Source organism: Oncorhynchus nerka, linkage group LG3, assembly GCF_034236695.1.
Source record: "Oncorhynchus nerka isolate Pitt River linkage group LG3, Oner_Uvic_2.0, whole genome shotgun sequence".
NCBI lineage: Eukaryota > Metazoa > Chordata > Actinopteri > Salmoniformes > Salmonidae > Oncorhynchus > Oncorhynchus nerka.
Genome location: NC_088398.1, coordinates 18,511,385 through 18,531,022, shown reverse-complemented (window position 1 = coordinate 18,531,022; position 19,638 = coordinate 18,511,385). Strand labels below are relative to the sequence as shown.

Here is a 19,638-nt window from a genome sequence, read left to right as displayed (position 1 = left end):
TTCAGAAGCAAGCAAGCTTATGAGGATATGAGTATGTCACCTTCACTAGAGGTTTGATCAAGAGTGCTGGTTGTCAGTCAATCCCCATATTGCTTACCTATCAATTTCCAGACACCTTGAAAGTAGGAAGTAGGAGTAAGTGGGTTGGACTATGGTGTGGTTGTTTCTGTTCAGGCCCTACATGTAGGCTGTCTGTTCTTACCCAGAGCGATGTAGTCCTCCTGCTCTCCGGCCTGGGCAGGGCCTAGAGGGCCGTTGTAGAGCAGCAGCCCATTGGCTGACTCGGTTATGAACTCTAATGAGATGTGGCTCTGAAAGCAAAGCCTGATGGGAGGGAACCAGGCGTAACCCTGGCCGCGGAAGGTGTGCTTGGTCTGCTGGCACTCAGGCCCGTCAAACATGGGTGGACACTTGCACCTGAACGGCAGGGGAGAAACATTGCAAACGTGTTATTTCTAATGCTAATGCTAATGCTAACAGCGAGAGCTCTTGGTCCAACTGTCTCTGGCCGTTATACCTGTATCCCAACTCGCTGTCCTGACAGGTACCTCCGTTGAGGCAGGGGTTGCGGGGGTAGGAGGAGCAGGCTTGGTGCAGGCTCTCTCTGGCCCTGCAGCCGCAGCGTGCCTCAGAGGAGGCGGAGACAGACACCAGAGAGGTGTTCCCGGAGCTGAGGGCTGTGGGGGTGAGGCTGAAGGTGACGTCACTGCTGCAGCCGCCCGACTGACTGCAGTCTGTGTAGGGACACTCGTCTATACCCACCTGGGAGATAGACACACCCAGCGCTGCTTCCAACTGAGAGAGGAGGGGGGGAGAGAAAGAGAGAGTCAGTCTATTGCCTGTCAGCGAAATCAAATTGGTTTGATATCATCTTCATATCAGTCTTTCATAGTCTTAATTTACAGCCAGGTGATGTCTCTGGATGAATTCATTCTGACTCAATCTGACTCCAATGGCTTAAAAGCAACTCACCAGTTCCACCCAGGCTTAACTGGCAGCAGTAAAACTGTCACTCAGTGTATAAACAACTGCTTCTGGGCAGCGCAACACCCACTACAAAACAGTTTAGGATTTATGGACGAGTGAGGACTTCATAAAGACTCAGACGTGTTCTCCTGTCATCCCTCTTTTTCTCTCCATCCATCTCTCTCCCTTTCTGTTCCCCCCGGCACAAGCTTGGGTCACCAGCTGCTATCTCATGCCTTAAATGGACATGAAAGATTTACACACACCGCCGCTGTGCGCGTGTGATTAAGTGTGTGTGAGAGTTTAAATGTGTGCGCGTGTGAGTGATGAAATATGTATGTTGTTGAGCATGGTGTCCGTGTGTGTGTTTAAGTGTGTGTGAGATTTTAAATATGAGTTTCTTTTTAGTAGTGCATCACTGTGTGTGAGATAGTGTGAATGTTTGTAACGTTGTCTAGTGTGAAGCTTTATGCGTATTCAGACTCTTATATGAGAGACTTAGTGTGTATCCCGTCTTTACCTTAGCTTTATGCGTATTCAGACTCTTATATGAGAGACTTAGTGTGTATCCCGTCTTTATCTTAGCTTTATGCGTATTCAGACTCTTATATGAGAGACTTAGTGTGTATCCCGTCTTTACCTTAGCTTTATGCGTATTCAGACTCTTATATGAGACACTTAGTGTGTATCCCGTCTTTACCTTAGCTTTATGCGTATTCAGACTCTTATATGAGAGACTTAGTGTGTATCCCGTCTTTACCTTAGCTTTATGCGTATTCAGACTCTTATATGAGAGACTTAGTGTGTATCCCGTCTTTACCTTAGCTTTATGCGTATTCAGACTCTTATATGAGAGACTTAGTGTGTATCTCGTCTTTACCTTAGCTTTATGCGCCATCACATTGCCGTGGAGTTTCTCGGCCTTGTAGTACGGCGAGCCATGGGCGGCGAACCACACGTTGATCTTGCTCTCACCCTGGCGGTTGCCATTGGCGACAGAGAAGACGTGGACGTTGTCCCGGTCGGTCTGGAGAAGCTCGGAGAGGAGACGACCCAGGCGGGAGAAAGAACTCTCCTGACCCGGTGCACTACTGAAGAACTGTTCCACTGTGATGTCTGCCCAACAGGATGGGGGGGTTGAATGGTCAGGACACTCAATTCATCATTTTGTAGTTCAACACACCACAAAGTGGAATGTTCCTTGCAAAACACTCCCCTGCCCAATGTTCTACAGGTAATGATAGAACAGATCAGTCGGATGTATGTAAATGCTCAGCTGGTGTCTGGGGGTGATATGAACCTCGACCGTAGGGACCTATTAGATACAAGAAAGCCTGCCACACAGCACTCTGACATGCATGTCATCACGTGACACGGTTACTATGGAAACATTATGACAGCATTAGCTCCTTATGGGCTGTGGTCAGTGACCACGAAAAATAGTGAAAAGTGAGAATATTGGCTGATACACTAGGGTGCAAAACACTCACTGGACAGGCGCAAAGAGCCAGCGTTCTGGACCGCCTCTTCGTCCAGCTCCATGACGACGACCTCTGCAGTGGAGGTCACGTCGGGCCAGGTCTTGTCGGAGACACGCACCTCGAGGCTGTAGGAACCCACCGGCACAGGGGCCCCCTCTCTGATAATCAACTGGCCTGAGTTGTGGTTCAGACTGAACAACCCGCTGAGAGAGGGAGGAGGGAGGAGGAGATGGAGGGAGAGAGCGAGATAGAGGGAGAGAGAAATGGAAGAAGATCGAAAGAAAAGGGAGGTAGTGGGAATAGAAGTAAAAGAGAGGGGGGGGTGAGAACAGAGAGTAAGAGAGATCAGCAGTAGTCCCCCCGGTGTTCATCCATGCAGGACTATCCCTGGCCTCCCTCCATGCTCACCATCTCACATTAAAACACTGAACTGTCCAGGGAGACAGCCACATGCATTATAGATGGCTTCACTATCAGTATCAATGCAACCCCACTCTACCAACACACCTCCCTCCTCCCACCTAGCCCCCTGTTAACTCCATTTCTCTATTCCCTGCATACCCAGTTCAGTGTTCACTCTATCAAAAACCTTTTCCCAGCCTCTTGGGTTCCTTCTACGTCTCTCTGTCTACTCCCCTTAGACACCTTCTCACTACACTAACCCCACCAGCCCGACCTAAGCCCCATGTTAATACTGCAGAACTTTCTACCCTATCCTGCTCCTAAAGTCTACTTCTCACTTCTCTAACTTTTCTTACTCACTTGTCCTTGTTCCCTCTATTACAGTGACTCTTCTCCTTCCCAGCTATCTACTCATATCTTCTCTCCCCTTCCATCTATCATCCCTCTATTTACTTGGCCCCTGTCCACTCTGGTCCTTATCACTGGCTCAGATCATGACAAGGGAATGATGATGGTTCTGCTGTGACTATCTCCATCTACCTCACTCTCTCCTCATCTCTCAAGTTAGAGGTCAATGCCAAGGAGTTCATCTGATGTCTTTCAAAATGTCTCTGTTTTTGAAGCTTCCGTCTCTACTGAAGATGGAGGGGGGGGGGGGGGGACAAGGCATTTCTAAGAATAGGGAATGCCCATGTGGACAAAGAAAGAAGCAGTACAGTATGTAAGCTCAGCTCTATAGAGCCTTTGTACAACTGGAGCAACATACACATGTTTATGGCTACGTTATTGTTTTAGCATCACATTGTTTGATGGCACACCAAGGTAAGTACCCTCACACACTGGCCCACGATCAAACATGTCTACCCAGACTATTCACATGGCCCCCTCCCCTCTCCACACCACTGCCAATTTCTGTTGTCATCTATGCATAGTCACTTTAATGAACTCTACCTACATGTACATACTACCTCAACTAACCGGTGCCCCCGTACATCTCTGATCTCTGACTCTGTACTGCCACCCCCCCCCCCCGTATATGTTGTTATTTCTTACTGCTCTTCTTTAATTACTTGTTACTTTTATCTCTTATTCTTATCCGGATTTTTTGAAACAGCTCTGTCGGTTAGGGGCTCGTAAGTAAGCGTTTCACTGTAAGGTCTACTACACCTGTTGTTAATCGGCGCATGTGACTAATTCAATTTAATTTGATTTGAAAAGAGTTTTGAAAAGGTGCCGTAGCTCTCTTACATAACAGTAAATTCTGGTTATGCATGGCCCGTGACCTTCAGAAGTCAGGCCAAACGAGGTAATCAACTGAGCCATAAGAAAATTAAACCGGCTGGCCCAATCGAAGAGGTGCTGAGCTGGGGAGAGATATGTGTTATGTCTTCTCTCCCCGGGAGACCAGGTTAACAGGTTAATGTAATACATTAACAAATCCCTGTTTGCAGAGCTAGCCGGGGCAAACATGCAACACAGCACTTTGGAGACAGAAAACAAATAGGCTTCAAATCATCATCTACAGGGATGGCTGGTAGGTATAATGAGATGATCCATATAGTTTGGTCCTTCAAGATGCATTGGGATCTGCTGACTGGGGATTCAACATGGTAATGGCTCTTTCTTGCTCACTTTCTCTCTCTCTGTCGTTCCTTGTCATCTTTTCGTGTGCTTACTAGTTCTCCAGATTACAGGTGTCTCATTAGAGGGAGAGGTGCGAGCAGCGTAATCAGCTTCTTTTCAGTGCACACCAAACATTGCGCACCCATCAAACAAAACCAGAGCGTCGTTCCTCGCTTCACTGAGAATTTTCAATACAATTCTTTATGAAGTATTATTAATGGTGCTCCTGACAATTCATATCTCCCTTTCTCTCTCTCTTCCAATCTATTTCTACTTTCTCTGTTTCTCTCACACAGCCTTTTTCTCCTTCCCCTAACATTTCTCTTTCTCTCCTTTTACATTCTGTCTCTCTCTTTCAATCCCACACTTTTCTCCCCTCTTTTTGTACACTCTTTTTGTCGTATTCTCTTTTCCTCTCTGTGGCCGGGGTTCATTCCAACTTTAGTGAGGAGATCAAAGTACCTGGGGGGTTTGCCTTTGAATCTGTAAACCTTTTCGCTCCAGTCATCAAGGTCAGGGGATTGAACCTGTCCAAGCACTGTTGTGGGGAGAACACCTACGGGGGAAAACTCAGAATTAGGTGCGGGAAGACAACACCACCCTGTGGTACACCTAAAGCTCTCAGAGTGAGAGAAAGAAAGAAAGAAAGAGAGAGGAGGAGGGGAGAAGATAAGTTGGAGAGCGTCACCTCGTTGGCACATATGGACACGGTTTTGAAGACACAGCAGGGGAAGTGCACACAGCATGTTAGCTCCCGTTTTCCCTCCAAAAAGCTAAATGGAGTGCTGTAATCCCCTTAGGCGTGAAATAAAATAAAACATGTAATGGCTCCTGTTTATATGCCTATCAAACCTGGGACTTAAGCTTAAGTAAATTGTTTGCTTCATGGCATTTTGGAAATACATGATGAATTCTTATTAGAGGGTTAATGTACTTTCATCTGGCAAAACACCTACAGAGAATGTACAAAAAATACATGACAGAAAAGCAGAGTTTTTCCAGCAGTAACAGCAAGCTGACAGATGGCCTGAAATACTAAATAAGTGATGTGGGGCTTCAAGAGGCCATACGCATTCAACTGTGACATGTAGTGTTGTAACAACATCAGCAGAATACTGGAGAAACATACCCTGGTAGCTGTACACAAAGAAGTCTGTGTGGCCCGGAGAGTGGGCGTGGTCATTCCTGTCGCCGATGACAACCGTCAGTGTGCTGGTTGAGCTCATTGGGGGAGAGCCGCTGTCAATCATGAGAATGGGAAGGCGGTACTCCTTCTGGCGTTCACGGTCAAAGGTTCGCAGGGTAGTCAGTGCAGCGCTACCGTTGCGCAGGTCAGTCAGGTTGAAATTGGTAGCATCGGAGGTTAACATCAGGAGACGGATGGAAAATGGTCCACCATTGGGTGAGGAGTCGCGGTCGGCTGCGTGGAGAAGCAGGGATGTATCGTTTATTCTCACCGCCTGGGGGGCAGCCATGTTTTCCCACACAATGGGCTTGTAGGGCACCTCAAACTCTGGCCCGTTGTCATTGACGTCCAGTACAGTAACCATGACGATGGCGGTGCCGGTGAGTGGCGGGATGCCCGTGTCGGTGGCCAGGACCATGAGTCTGTGCTGGGATACCATTTCCCGGTCCAGAGAGTCTGCCACTACCACCCAGCCTGACTGGTCCACCAGGAACTGCCCGTAGGGGTCAGACTCTTTGGCAATGCTGTAGGAGAAGCGGCCATTTAGTCCTGAGTCCAGATCGGCAGCGGTGACTTGAGCCACAATGGTGCCAACAGACACGTCCTCAGACATGGCAGGAGCCTCATAGAACTGTGGGAAGAAGACGGGTGCGTGGTCGTTGGAATCCTCCACCTGAACCAGGCAGTATGCCAGGCTGAAGAAGTCTGCGTCTTCTGCCTTCACAGTCAAGTTGAACGTTCTCTCGTGGGGCTTTTCAAAGTCCATCTTCTTCTTCAGCCGCACCACACCACGCCGGTTCGCCTTGTCCGTCTCCACAAAGAACTTCCTGTCCTCATCGCCTCCGACGATGCTGAAAGTGACCACTGCGTTCTCACCCTGGTCGCCATCGCTGGCGGAGACTGCCAGTACCTCGCTGTTTATCTCTAGGTCCTCTGTCACCTATTAATGTTGATAAAAAAATTACATGAAAATATTGATAACAAAATACTCATCAAACATATTACAGAGCAACAGTGTTGGGGGGAACAGGTGTGTTTTGAGCAGGTGAACAAACCTGGGCAGTGTAGACCCTCTGGGTGAAGACTGGTGGATGGTCATTCACATCTGATACCATGATAGTAGCCGTTCCAGTCCCGGACAAGCCCCCACCATCCCTGGCCTCAACCACAACCAGATAGCGGTCCTCCGCCTCACGGTCCAGAGACCGTAGAACTGTACTGATGGTTCCAGTTGAAGGGTTGATGGAGAACAGATTGAGGTTGATCTCGTTGCGAACGTTTTGTACGATGCGGTAGGTCAGTATGGCGTTCTTCCCGGCCTTGGGGTCATCTAAATCCGTGGCCCTCATCTCCATCACTGAGGTGTCGGCGGGAGAGTTCTCAGGCACGTGGCCAACAAAGCAGCCTGAAGCGTCCGGCGCCGGGCATGGGAAGACTGGTGCGTTGTCATTGATGTCACGAACTTCCAAAAGGACGTCAGCAAAGCCAGTGAGTCCCGCTCCTCCTTCATCGGTGGCCAGGACCAGGAAACGCCAGGCTGGGCGCTCCTCACGGTCCAAACGGTGTTGGGCGTAGATGCGGCCCGTACGCTCATCGATGGTGAACTCGCTGCCGGCTCCCTGGCCATGGAGTGAGTATCGCAGGGCGCTCTGGTCTGCCTCCTGGTCTGGGTCGGTTGCTGAAACCTACAAACAGGAAACCCACAAAAAAAATTGCATTAGACAGTAGGGCCGGATAGAGTCTGCTGTGAATTTTTCTTTTCAATGAAGTTAACTATGAATATACAATTTGATTTAACCAATTCTGTTGATTTACGGATATTCTGCCTCTTCAGATTCCATTTGGTTCCAAAAATAGGACATGAAAAGAGCATTGATTGCAGTAGCCAATATACAGTCTGTTGCCTTGCAACAAAAAGAAGACCATTGTCCTTGTTTCCTCTATAGATAATTAACCTGCCTTCATGTTATCTCTGTGTGAAGGACAAGCTCAGACACTTCCCCCCACATCTATCACCAGAACGCACAACGCAATTAAAAGTTAATAAATGCCAGCAAAAGAAGAAATACACTTTCTTTATTTCTCTCTTCTCCTCTCACCGGAGGGTTTGTTTACAAAAGCCTTTGAAAGTTTATCTTTTTTTCTCTCTCCATTTCCTGACAATGCAATGAGAAGACAATATCGAGACACTGTGCGGCGTACGACAGCGAAGGCCAGGTAAATACTCATTTCAAATTGGATTTCCTATCTTTTTTCTTTCGGCAGGATTGTATTCATATACAGAGCGAAGGAAATTCGGGGAGAGGATGGCTGCCTGCCACACACTGGAAACTATTAAGTGCATTAGAGGGGAACTGAGTGCACATCAAATCAATTCCAACTCCAGGAAAGCCGCCCTGGGTTGAATACTGTGACACATGCCTCTCTCTCCAGGATTACTTCCATGCCCTCATGAATCGTACTCCTTTTTAATCTGATTTACCTTGGCGACATGCACATACAATATTACTGGGAATTAGTGGGAATAGGTGTGACGAAACTAGACTGGGTACACAATGAAAGCCTAAGAAAAAGCAGGAGGCTCCACAACTATTTATCGTGGGTAAACTGTCGGTGCTCATGTTGAGTAGTATTAGGTATCAACACTTTAGGATAGGAGTATAACATTGGAGCCTATTTGATTTCACATAATGTCCACATGTGCGATGAGTTACTGTATATATTATGTGACTTGAGAGGTGAAACCAAAGCCACATTTCCATCAATGGGTGGACAATGTCACTGCATTCACTTCCATTCTATTAAATGTTTTAATACTGCATGTATAAAACAGAACTTCCTCACAGCAAGTTTAGCTTGATCAAAAAAGGCTTTCAAATATCAGTTGTCATATGTCGTTGTTACAAAGGGGCTATGTATGAATGGCCTCTGACCTCCAGCTAAAGACAGGAGGCTCTGTAAGTTAATGAAACAACCTAATGGTGTAATGCACGGTTTATGTGGCTGTTATAAGAGCTAAACCAGTATGTATGGCCTATAGTAGGGATCATCAACTAGTTTCAGTCGCGGGACAATTCTTTTCTTGAGCGGATGGTCAGGGGCCGGTACATAATTACAAATAAACTGAAAATTGAGCGCAAGACTAAAACATAATCATTTCAAACCTTGCTTACATTTGTATACGGGTGTCTCTCTAGTACGTGTCACAGTTCCAAAATTAAAATAATTTGCAGCTGATTTCCTGGTGTTGAAAATAAAATATTGAAAAACAAATTTGCCCAGAAAACTTGGGGAACCAAATAAAACCACCTGCGGTCCAAATTCGGCCCATGAGCCGCCAGTTGGGGAACCCTGGCCTATAGTATGTATGACATCTGACCTCCAGCACGAAGACAGGCAGCTCGGTCAGCTCCTCTGTGACAGCGGCATGGTACTCTGTCTGGCCGAAGACGGGCGCCTCGTCGTTGCGGTTCACCACCTGGACCACCACTAGGCTCTCGTTCTCCCATTTCCCGTCGGAGGCCACCAGTCTCAGCTCGTAGCGTTGCTCCATCTCGTAGTCTAAATGCTGGGCCACAAAGATGGTCCCCACCTCTGGCTCCACGTCAAAGGTGCCCATGGTGTTGCCAGAGGTAATCTGGTAGCGGAGCTTGGCGTTGGCACCTGGACAAGGAGATATGGCTGTTTCAAAATTGCTTTTATTGGTTAGACAAGGTAGAACTAGTAGTCCATGATAAAGGAGGAGAAAGGAGGACATAGTTACAGGCAGTATGCTGTGGTATGTGTGTGCTCACTCTCACACACAAGCCTACAGGCTGACAATCTGCACACGTACAAACACGTGCCGCACAAAAACTCAAAAACAACCTCACACTTCCAACAGCCCTCCACATTAAAGAACAACCCACCCAATACCCTCTCTGAGTCACACAATGCCATCCGACTATCAAATATTTCGGAGGAAAACATCAGATTCTCTCACAGTGGGCCTCATTAGACAGAATACAGAAGGCAGTGAGGGCTGGTCTCACCCACCCCCACCTCAACTTTGTCTCAGGCACCACCCGTCCTCCTCCCTCCCTGGCCCTTCATGTCCTCAGTGGGTTCAGTTAAAAATACACACAACAAATGAACATAGAGTACCAGTCAAAAGTTTGTACACACCTACTGATTCCATTTTTCTTTATGTTTACTATTTTCTACATTGTAGAATAATAGTAAAGACATCAAAACTATTCAATAACATATAAGGAATCATGCAGTAACCAAAAAAGTGTTAAACAAATATATTTGAGATTCTTCAAAGTAGCCACCCTTTTGCCGTGATGACAGCTTTGCACACTCTTGGCATTCTCTCAACCAGCCTTCATGAGGTAGTCACCTGGAATGCATAGTAAAAATAAAGAAAAATCCTTGAATGAGTAGGTGTGTGCAAACCTTTGACTGGTACTGTACATATTTGTGAATACTCTCACGCATGCATGCACACATCTTTCTAACTTCCTCTCTTCTTTTATCTCATTTATCTCTCTTATCCTCACCAAATATCTTATCTCCTCTCCTCTTCACTCTCCCATTCCTCCGCTCTAACCTCATCTACTCTACCGCTGTCAACCCTAATCAGATACCCCATCAGAAGCGGAAAGGAGAGGGCTAGGTCAGGATGGTGTTCCCGGTCTGGGAAATGGGAATAATGAGATGGGATCAAAGGAGTCTGAATCCGGACTGCTGGTGTCTGTCATGTTAGAGTGCTGGGTGCTCAATCTCGGAGCTCCACAGTGGGACCTTCATACTAGTCCTTATAAAGCTATGCAAGAGCTGAATAAGGACATGGTTGGGGTTCTACAGTAGTTAGGAGTCTGATGAGTAGAGATGTATGAAAAGGACTGTCAAGAATGCAGATGTGCACAAGGCTGGATGATTTACACTAAACATGACACATTCCATTCCATAAACAATCTCCATTTCATATTGTACTAGTTCCTGCACCAGCTTCCCACCCCCACGCTCAGACATATGCGCATAAACACAAACACACACTGTTTCTCTCTCTCTCTCTCTCTCTCTCTCTCTCTCTCTCTCTCTCTCTCTCACTCTTTATTTTTCTCTTTCTCTCTCTCACAGACACACACATACCCACACTCCCTGTCTGTCTGCATCTGGCTCGGGCCCTGTTTACCAGCACGGAGGAGATTTTAGGAGACAAACACCATCTGTGTGAGACATGTCGGGCCTTCATTACGACACGTCATGCTCCGATCGGGAGTGTGTGTGGAGGGGGCTTATGTGCGCTGCCCGTCAAAGCTTCTGAGCACGATCTGCCGTGAGACTCGCCAAGAGGGTGTGTGTTGAGTGAGTGAGTAAGTGTGTGATTGTGTGTTGGTTGAGTGAGTAAATGTGCGAGTGTGTGTTGGGTGAGTGAGTAAGTGTGTGATTGTGTTTTGGTTGAGTGAGTAAGTGTGCGAGTGTGTGTTGGGTGAGTGAGTAAGTGTGCAAGTGTGTGTTGGGTGAGTGAGTAAGTGAGTGAGTGTGTGTTGGGTGAGTGAGTAAGTGTGTGAGTGTGTGTTGGGTGAGTGAGTAAGTGTGTGAGTGTGTGTTGGGTGAGTGAGTAAGTGTGTGAGTGTGTGTTGGGTGGCGGGAAGTAGTTCCTGTACTTTTGCCTCCGGCCACAACCCTAATGATCAGTCTGGCCATATGGTTAACCCCCCTTAAGTAAGACTGGTGAGGGGGGCAACTGTGCACATCAGGGGGGTGGACAGGGGCTCAAGGGCTAAGTGGTTTCATCCTTAGCAAAGCAGGAGCTCCACTGAAGGCCCCAAAATTCTGATTAAGGTCACTAGCATATCCCCACCTCCCACTCCAACCACTCCATGCATTGGACCCCATCCCCTAACCCAATCTGCTTACCATTAAGCTCGACAACCTATATCTGTTTATTGCCAAACCTTCAGCTCAACTCAACTCCAATGTCAACCTCAGAAGAAAAAAAATGGATCTTGTTAAAGCCCATCCAAAAGTTCTTAATTCGGCACATTTTCCACTTGGGATAGAAACCCGATCCTAAAAGGATGTCTGTCTGCAACAAAAGATGCTGAAACTAATCAGGGGCCCCTCTATTCCCCACGGATCTGTTCCCTAATTATTTCAATTCCCCAACTTCCACTGAGAGTGTAATGGGAAAATATTGGGATTTCATGGAAAAGTGCCCTTGATGTGCTTTGAAATGAAATACACAGGGGGATTGGAATTAGGAGAGTGTATATGGGCATCAGACTCAAAAGTAAGGATATTATCATATGAAACAGATCTCTCCATGTGTTTGTCTACTTGACTATCTCTGTTGAGGAGTAGCATCCACCGAATGGTGGAACAGTGGTGGCTGGTAAAGAGAGGTAGCAGAGAAACCAATGGAAGTACCTCAGCTGAAGATTGTAATGGGAGAGTTATGAGATGTGAATTGTCTTGTCACACCACTAGCACGATAAAGGTGTATTGTTGTATGGATATTTTGTGTGTGTGTGTGTGTGTGTGTGTAATCATTATAATGCTCAATGGTTTGTGGATGTTGACAGGTGGTGAGAGGCTCTAAGAGCAGGGGACCATATATAAACTGGAGGTCAGATCGACTAATCCTATTACGGAAGCACACACACATGCACACCTGGACCAACGACAGTGGGTGTGTGTGTGTGTGTTGTTGTGTGAGTGTGTGATGATGTGATGAGAGGGCGGATAGACATCAGGGCAGGCAAGCTTCACTGGTCAATGAACACTGAGGTGATTTCACCTGAACTGTTTCACTAAGCTGTGTGTGTATGTATCACAGGGCTGTGGAGTGTGACAGTCAACCACTGATCTATAGGAACACTGTCACCTCCAGCACCAACATGGGACACTGAACTGACTTACTCGACCCCGGAAAATGGGACAATAGCACAAGAAAAGAAAACAGAGGGGAGGAAAGGGAAAGACAGAATAATGAGGTAGAGGTAGAGGTAGAGAGAGAGAGAGAGAGAGAGAGAGAGAGAGAGAGAGCGAGAGAGAAAGAGAAAGCAGTGGAAAGACCAGAGATGAGCCAGGAAAGCTGCAAGACAGGGAAGGAGAGGAGAGACACAAAATGAGCCGATCTGAAATATGAGAAATGAGACGAGAGGATCTGAGATGAAACACCACGAGACGAGAGACTAGACAACACAGGCAGACATCAACCCTACTTCCACCACCACAAGCATAGCCAGGAGTGGCTGAGCTCAAACCTCCCCCTCAAGACCTGCCTGCTCAGCAAGGCTAGCGCTTAGCCAGGGATCGTGTCATGTTTTACAGCTAATCTCCCCGCTAATACAGATCATCTCCCTGCTTGGACACCTGCGTGGGAGGCCGGGGGGGAAACAAAATGGCCACCACGGCAGTTTATTCCACTCACTCTTGTCTCTCCGTTGCGAGAAACGTTTTCCCTAATTACCAGAGGGACACATTGTTGAGATGGCGAATTGGGGTAAAGTCTACAGAGCGGTGGCGGGCTAAGCCGGAGCATTTGGGAGGGAATTATAGTTGTTGTTTGCGGTAAGTTTGCTAACTTAGCACTTCTTAATTCTGCTTCAGTGTCTTTTTGGGCTGTATACTTTTACAAATCCGCCAAGGGATCAGGCTAGGGGTGTCTGAAGAGGGATAAAAAGCAGAGCCAAGACAGTTGCTAATTCAACTGAACATTGGAAAGGAAAAACAAAAACAAACCCTAAATTCAAGATGGTGGCCCCACTTCTCATCTTAGTCATTTGCTAACTCTTTAAATGTAATGTAGCAGCCCATTAAATCAGATGTCATTTCAACACCTGCGTCGGCAGCATGGAAGGTGTCATTTCCACCAAAACAACGATCGACATCTACTCCCACAAAGGATTTACCGTTGTCATTAAGACGGCACACTGTTTTTCTTATTTATTAATTTTCAGAGGAGGAGAGACGAGGGACAAACAGAAACAAAGAGACAAACATCAAATGACTACCTCGGGGGGCCGCATCCATACCTCCCACATTCACCACAGAGATTTGCTAACACGCTCTGACAGAAAATGAGAGGAATAGAGAGAGAGTGACAGAGTGGGAGTCAGAGACGGAGAGAGAAAGACAGAGAGTATTCTTTACATAAATATACCTCCTATACTTTTCTTAATCTCTGTGGAGCCTGTCAAAGCATCAACAGAACATTCAACTTGATATGGACAGGAAATTCATAAGCAGAGAGGGAAGTGACAGGGGGAGAGTGTGTGATTCCATTACAGTCGAGAGACAGAGTTGAACAGACAAGTAGGAAAAGCGACACCAGGATCAACACACACTGTACAACTAGAGTCCAAGTCCTCTATGGGTATCAGGCACTTCAACAAAGACATTATGACTACTGGACCCAGAGGACTGACATTGTGCTTACATTTAATTCTCAATTGTTATGTTCGGGTGTCTTCAGACTTGTATCTGCCAAGGCCTTTGTAAAGATGAAAGATAATCTTCCATGGGAGTAAACACTAGGATGACAAAGAGTGCTGTCCAAATAATGTTAGAACTACGTCCCAGGAAACTAGCACCAATAACTTGACTTATTAACTTATCATTGTGAGCGCTGTTTTTTTCAACAACAAAAAAAGTCTAAACCCAGGTTGACTGATTGAACCCTCCCCACCCTGAGACCAAGCCCAATGTGCCTCACCTTCATCTTCATCATTGGCCGTCACGGTGATGAGGACGAAGCCCACCTCCTTGTCTTCCTCCACGCTCACCTCGTACACCGATTGGGCGAAAGCCGGAGCGTTGTCGTTGACGTCTGTCACAAGGATCCGTACGTAGGCCGTGTCTGTGTGAACCAATGAGAGGGATCTTTACTAACAACCAATCCAAACTGAAGCATGGACCTAGAGAGCAACACTAATGTATAGTACTCTGACATCAAATTACATTGGCTTGGTCTATGTGGACCAAAGACATTAAAAAGAGAGTACATTACTCTAAGTATTCCACCTGGCAAGAGAAAACAGAAGCATTAACCATCTAACCTCACAGAACACAGCAGTGTAATACCAACAGGGGCAAAAGGGAGAATAATGTGCATTAGCTAGTCATTTCCATATGAACTCTAGCGGGACCTTGATGGCTTGAACAAACAGCGTGTTGGTGGGATGATTGTAGCATCACTATTCTTTTGCTGTACCTCTGTGTGCGAGTCATTATTGACCCAAAACCCCGATTAGCCATTAAGCTCGTTCCATTAGCGCATCGCTAACGACGTCTTAATGAATGAAGTTCATGCTATAATATCAGGGATTGAGCCAGCTGGTGTGTGTGTGTGTGTGTTTGTGTGTGTTTGTGTTTCTGTGTGTGTTCCTGTTACTGCCTGGTTAGAAAACGACTGATGTGTTATTGACTGGTTAGGTAAAGGGGGGGTTGATGGAGGAGAGGGTGGGTAAGTGGACAGAGCTACCTATTCTGAGAGAGTATGATACTCAGAGATTCCCTGTCTGGACAGGTGTGCCCGTGTATGGACTGCAAACATGTGTGTATGCATAGGAGTGTAGGTATGTGAGATACCCACCAGTGTTGGGCTGGCCCTGCTGTCCAGGCCTGGCTGACTCAGAGCTGTCCTGAGACTGGACCTCTATGAGGTAGGAACCTTTCTGCTCGCGGTCAAACGAGGCCCGGGTGTGTATGACCCCAGTGTAGGAGTTAATACTGAAGTACTGAGAGTCTCCACTGTCATCCTTCAAGATCACATAGTTTATCTGTAGACAAAGATCAAAACATTCATGCAAAATCAGGACAAAATTATATACAATATTGTGTTTCTGTTGAATTATTCTAATTTGAAATGGTAAGAAAATCAAGTGATTGTGGGAAATGTAGTCATTCGCAATAGAGTCTGCAGGGGTCCTCACCATTCCATGGAGGCCTGAATCGAGGTCCGTAGCAGAAACCTGCACCACCGATGTTCCGATCTCTGCCCCCTCTGGAACGGTAGCCTCGTAGGTGGAGGACAGGAAGAAGGGAACGTTGTCGTTTACATCTGGAGAGGGGAGAGACAGGTCAGAGGTCAGGGTCAGGGAGGTGATACAGGCCTTCTATTAAGAGCCTGCTAACAGAGGTCCTACCACACCTATTGTTTTGCCCGCAACAATGCTAATGCTAAGTAGACAAACCCAACTCTTAGATCACTGTCTCTCCAGGTTTTAAGACTACTCTCTAGATATACATGAGATTAGGAACATTTGTGATTTCCCTAAACGCCCCCAAAATACAATTATTGACAAAGTCAGACAAGAATACCCTCTTTTCTTCACACTATTAGAACTAGATATTTGTGTTCCCGCCTCCTTCACTGGCGCATGTGGTATGAGTCATCGCTAAATAATCAGTCATTTTAGCCGCTAGTGTTCTCTGTCGCTAGCTGATTACACCTTCCTCCAACAGGCTTTGAGGGACTACATCTTCCCTGTCATTACCTTTCAATCTCCTCTCTTCCTCCTCTCAGCCTCCCGCCTTCATTAACTGAGCTGGAGATTCAAGTATTTATGTTGTGTTGGAAAGCCCTTCACTGTTCCCTACTGCTCAAGCCTGCTTGCTGTCTTCTCTCTCTCTTTTCCTCATAAAACTCACTTCCAGCAAGGTCATGACCCAAGATGAAAAGGTGTGGCCAAGGTATTGTACATATAATATAATCCATTTAGCAGACACTTTTATCCAAGGCAACTTGCAGTCATGAGTGCATACATTTTACAGACCCCAGGAATTGAACCCACGATCCTGGCAGTACAAGAACCACACTCTATCAACTGAGCTACAGATGACCACAGTTGTCTCCATAAGTTGCATGTCTCAGGAGTAAATGTATCCAGCGTTCACACTAGTATACACTGTTAAAATCTAAGAGTGTACACTATACACACTGTTAAAATCTAAGAGTGTACACTATACACACTGTTCAAATCTAAGAGTGTACACTATACACACTGTTCAAATCTAAGAGTGTACACTATACACACTGTTCAAATCTAAGAGTGTACACTATACACACTGTTCAAATCTAAGAGTGTACACTATACACACTGTTAAAATCTAAGAGAGTACACTATACACACTGTTAAAATCTAAGAGTGTACACTATACACACTGTTAAAATCTAAGAGAGTACACTATACACACTGTTAAAATCTAAGAGTGTACACTATACACACTGTTAAAATCTAAGAGTGTACACTATACACACTGTTAAAATCTAAGAGTGTACACTATACACACTGTTAAAATCTAAGAGTGTACACTATACACACTGTTAAAATCTAAGAGTGTACACTATACACACTGTTAAAATCTAAGAGAGTACACTATACACACTGTTAAAATCTAAGAGTGTACACTATACACACTGTTAAAATCTAAGAGAGTACACTATACACACTGTTAAAATCTAAGAGTGTACACTATACACCCTGTTCAAATCTAAGAGTGTACACTATACACACTGTTAAAATCTAAGAGTGTACACTATACACACTGTTAAAATCTAAGAGTGTACACTATACACACTGTTAAAATCTAAGAGTGTACACTATACACACTGTTAAAATCTAAGAGTGTACACTATACACACTGTTCAAATCTAAGAGTGTACACTATACACACTGTTCAAATCTAAGAGTGTACACTATACACACTGTTCAAATCTAAGAGTGTACACTATACACACTGTTCAAATCTAAGAGTGTACACTATACACACTGTTAAAATCTAAGAGTGTACACTATACACACTGTTCAAATCTAAGAGTGTACACTATACACACTGTTAAAATCTAAGAGTGTACACTATACACACTGTTCAAATCTAAGAGTGTACACTATACACACTGTTAAAATCTAAGAGTGTACACTATACACACTGTTCAAATCTAAGAGTGTACACTATACACACTGTTAAAATCTAAGAGTGTACACTATACACACTGTTCAAATCTAAGAGTGTACACTATACACACTGTTAAAATCTAAGAGTGTACACTATACACACTGTTAAAATGTCTCCTACCTGTAACATTGACGTAGACGGTAGTAAAAGAGGCCAGTGGAACAGCAGCTACGTTCTGCACTCTGACCCTTAGTGTGAAGAAGTGCGTGGTCTCATAGTCCAGAGGTTCAGCAACCAGTATGGTGGCAGAGCCATCAGCCCTGTTGGGTTTGATGTAGAAACGGACAGGCATGTTGGTCTCCGGCACCTGACCCTCTTCAAGGTTATAGGTCACTCTAGAGTCACCCAGCGGCGAGGTGGCCTTGATAGTCTGGAGGAGAGGAAGCAGGATATGACATCATTACTGAAAGGATAGGGAGGTGGATATATATGCAAGTGTATATGCATGTCTGAACAGAGTGAATGAGTGTGTGTGTGTGTGTGTGTTCATATGAATGTCTTAACAGAGTGAGTGTGTTCTTTTGTCTGTGCAGGTTCATTTGAGTACCAGTGTGTGTTCCTGAAGTACAACACAGAAAACTAGGAGGAACCTGCTTGGGCATGCTGTAATGTTTATCTTGGAGGTGAATTACTGAAAAAGAGCCAATGAATAACAAAAGGAGTTGGCTTTGGCCAAAGCTCCCTAAAGATAATTTGCATTATTAGTGAGCGGACCCATTTAAAATCAAATCAAATCAAATTTATTTATATAGCCCTTCGTACATCAGCTGATATCTCAAAGTGCTGTACAGAAACCCAGCCTAAAACCCCAAACAGCAAGCAATGCAGGTGTAGAAGCACGGTGGCTAGGAAAAACTCCCTAGAAAGGCCAAAACCTAGGAAGAAACCTAGAGAGGAACCAGGCTATGTGGGGTGGCCAGTCCTCTTCTGGCTGTGCCAAAATCAGCACAAACATCTCCCTACTGCTGACTCCACTTCAGGAATACATTGGAGACACAAGTCTAATCCATCAAAGTTCCTATTGAACTGATATTGCAATTTTATGGAGACACTTTCCACTGGAAAATCAGCTCCAGACTATCCGGTTCTAAATGAAGGCTGCAGGGTTTTCACAACGCTCCCACTCTCTCTTTTCCAGGAACCGTGGCAGAGAAAACCAAAGTGACAGGAAATGATACGGGGAAGTATATCGCTGCCGCGCATACCTAGGTACAGAGGGAGCCCATCAATGGGATTTCACAGATATTGTGTCACACTAATTGGTGCCCCCCCCTTCCTGTTTATACCAGTATGGAGGTCAGGTGTGAGAATGTTTTCTTTCCCTTTCTGTATGAAACATATGGGGCGGTTGGAAGGACGTCATCCTACACTCACAGGGACAACAGGCAGGATTCTCATTGTTCTGAGGACTCCATTATGGGTCACAGCTGCACGCTGTCTGGCACCAAATCATTTGTTACTTCAAGGGTTCCTCCAAACGAACTCCATAAACGAGAGCATTTATTAAATAGATGACACTATGAAGTAAGCACACCATTTCAAGGATAGTATGTTTAAGTGTGTTCAAGAATTCATAGTTGTAGCTCTTGTCCAAACATGTCAAAATAATGGTGTGAACCATCTATGGGCAAAGATACTAGCGAACCATGAGAAAGTTTTAAGAGGGGTGTTATTCGGGAATCTACTGTGTGTGAATGTGTGTGTGAGCAGGTGAATGTGTGTGTTGGTGTGTGTGTGCTCACGTGCAGTGCCCTACAGCAAAAGGGTCTGACCTATAAAAGCAGGAAGCAGGTGGAGCTTTTAAGACCCATGTTCTCTTTGCCACTTGTCCTGCCACAATGATGCTGTGTGTGTGTGTGTGTGTATATGTGTGTGTATGTATCTGTGTGTGTGTGCACTTGAGTGTGGTGTGTGTGTGTGTACAGTACACTAGAGCTTTTAAGGCCCATGTTGTCCTTTCCCTGCCACACAGCCACAGAGTCACAACCTTGACAGGGAAGGATTACATTAACCATGGCCGAATGAACC

The 19,638-nt window shown here is 45.7% G+C and overlaps 1 protein-coding gene across 1 annotated transcript in view; it reads right to left on the bottom strand.

Moving 5' to 3' along the window:
• LOC115142227 (neural-cadherin-like) overlaps positions 1 to 19,638 on the bottom strand; it is an 80,942-nt gene that overhangs the window by 14,386 nt on the left and 46,918 nt on the right. Inside the window, exons 12-23 of the mRNA XM_065005541.1 lie at positions 17,731 to 17,980; positions 15,585 to 15,712; positions 15,245 to 15,431; positions 14,366 to 14,509; positions 9,038 to 9,321; positions 6,714 to 7,343; positions 5,602 to 6,598; positions 4,935 to 5,028; positions 2,457 to 2,650; positions 1,847 to 2,082; positions 518 to 795; positions 203 to 417 (exon numbers count right to left, since the gene is read on the bottom strand). Of these exons, the coding sequence (XP_064861613.1) occupies positions 203 to 417; positions 518 to 795; positions 1,847 to 2,082; positions 2,457 to 2,650; positions 4,935 to 5,028; positions 5,602 to 6,598; positions 6,714 to 7,343; positions 9,038 to 9,321; positions 14,366 to 14,509; positions 15,245 to 15,431; positions 15,585 to 15,712; positions 17,731 to 17,980 (3,637 nt within the window). The remainder of the gene's footprint in view (positions 1 to 202; positions 418 to 517; positions 796 to 1,846; positions 2,083 to 2,456; positions 2,651 to 4,934; positions 5,029 to 5,601; positions 6,599 to 6,713; positions 7,344 to 9,037; positions 9,322 to 14,365; positions 14,510 to 15,244; positions 15,432 to 15,584; positions 15,713 to 17,730; positions 17,981 to 19,638) is intronic.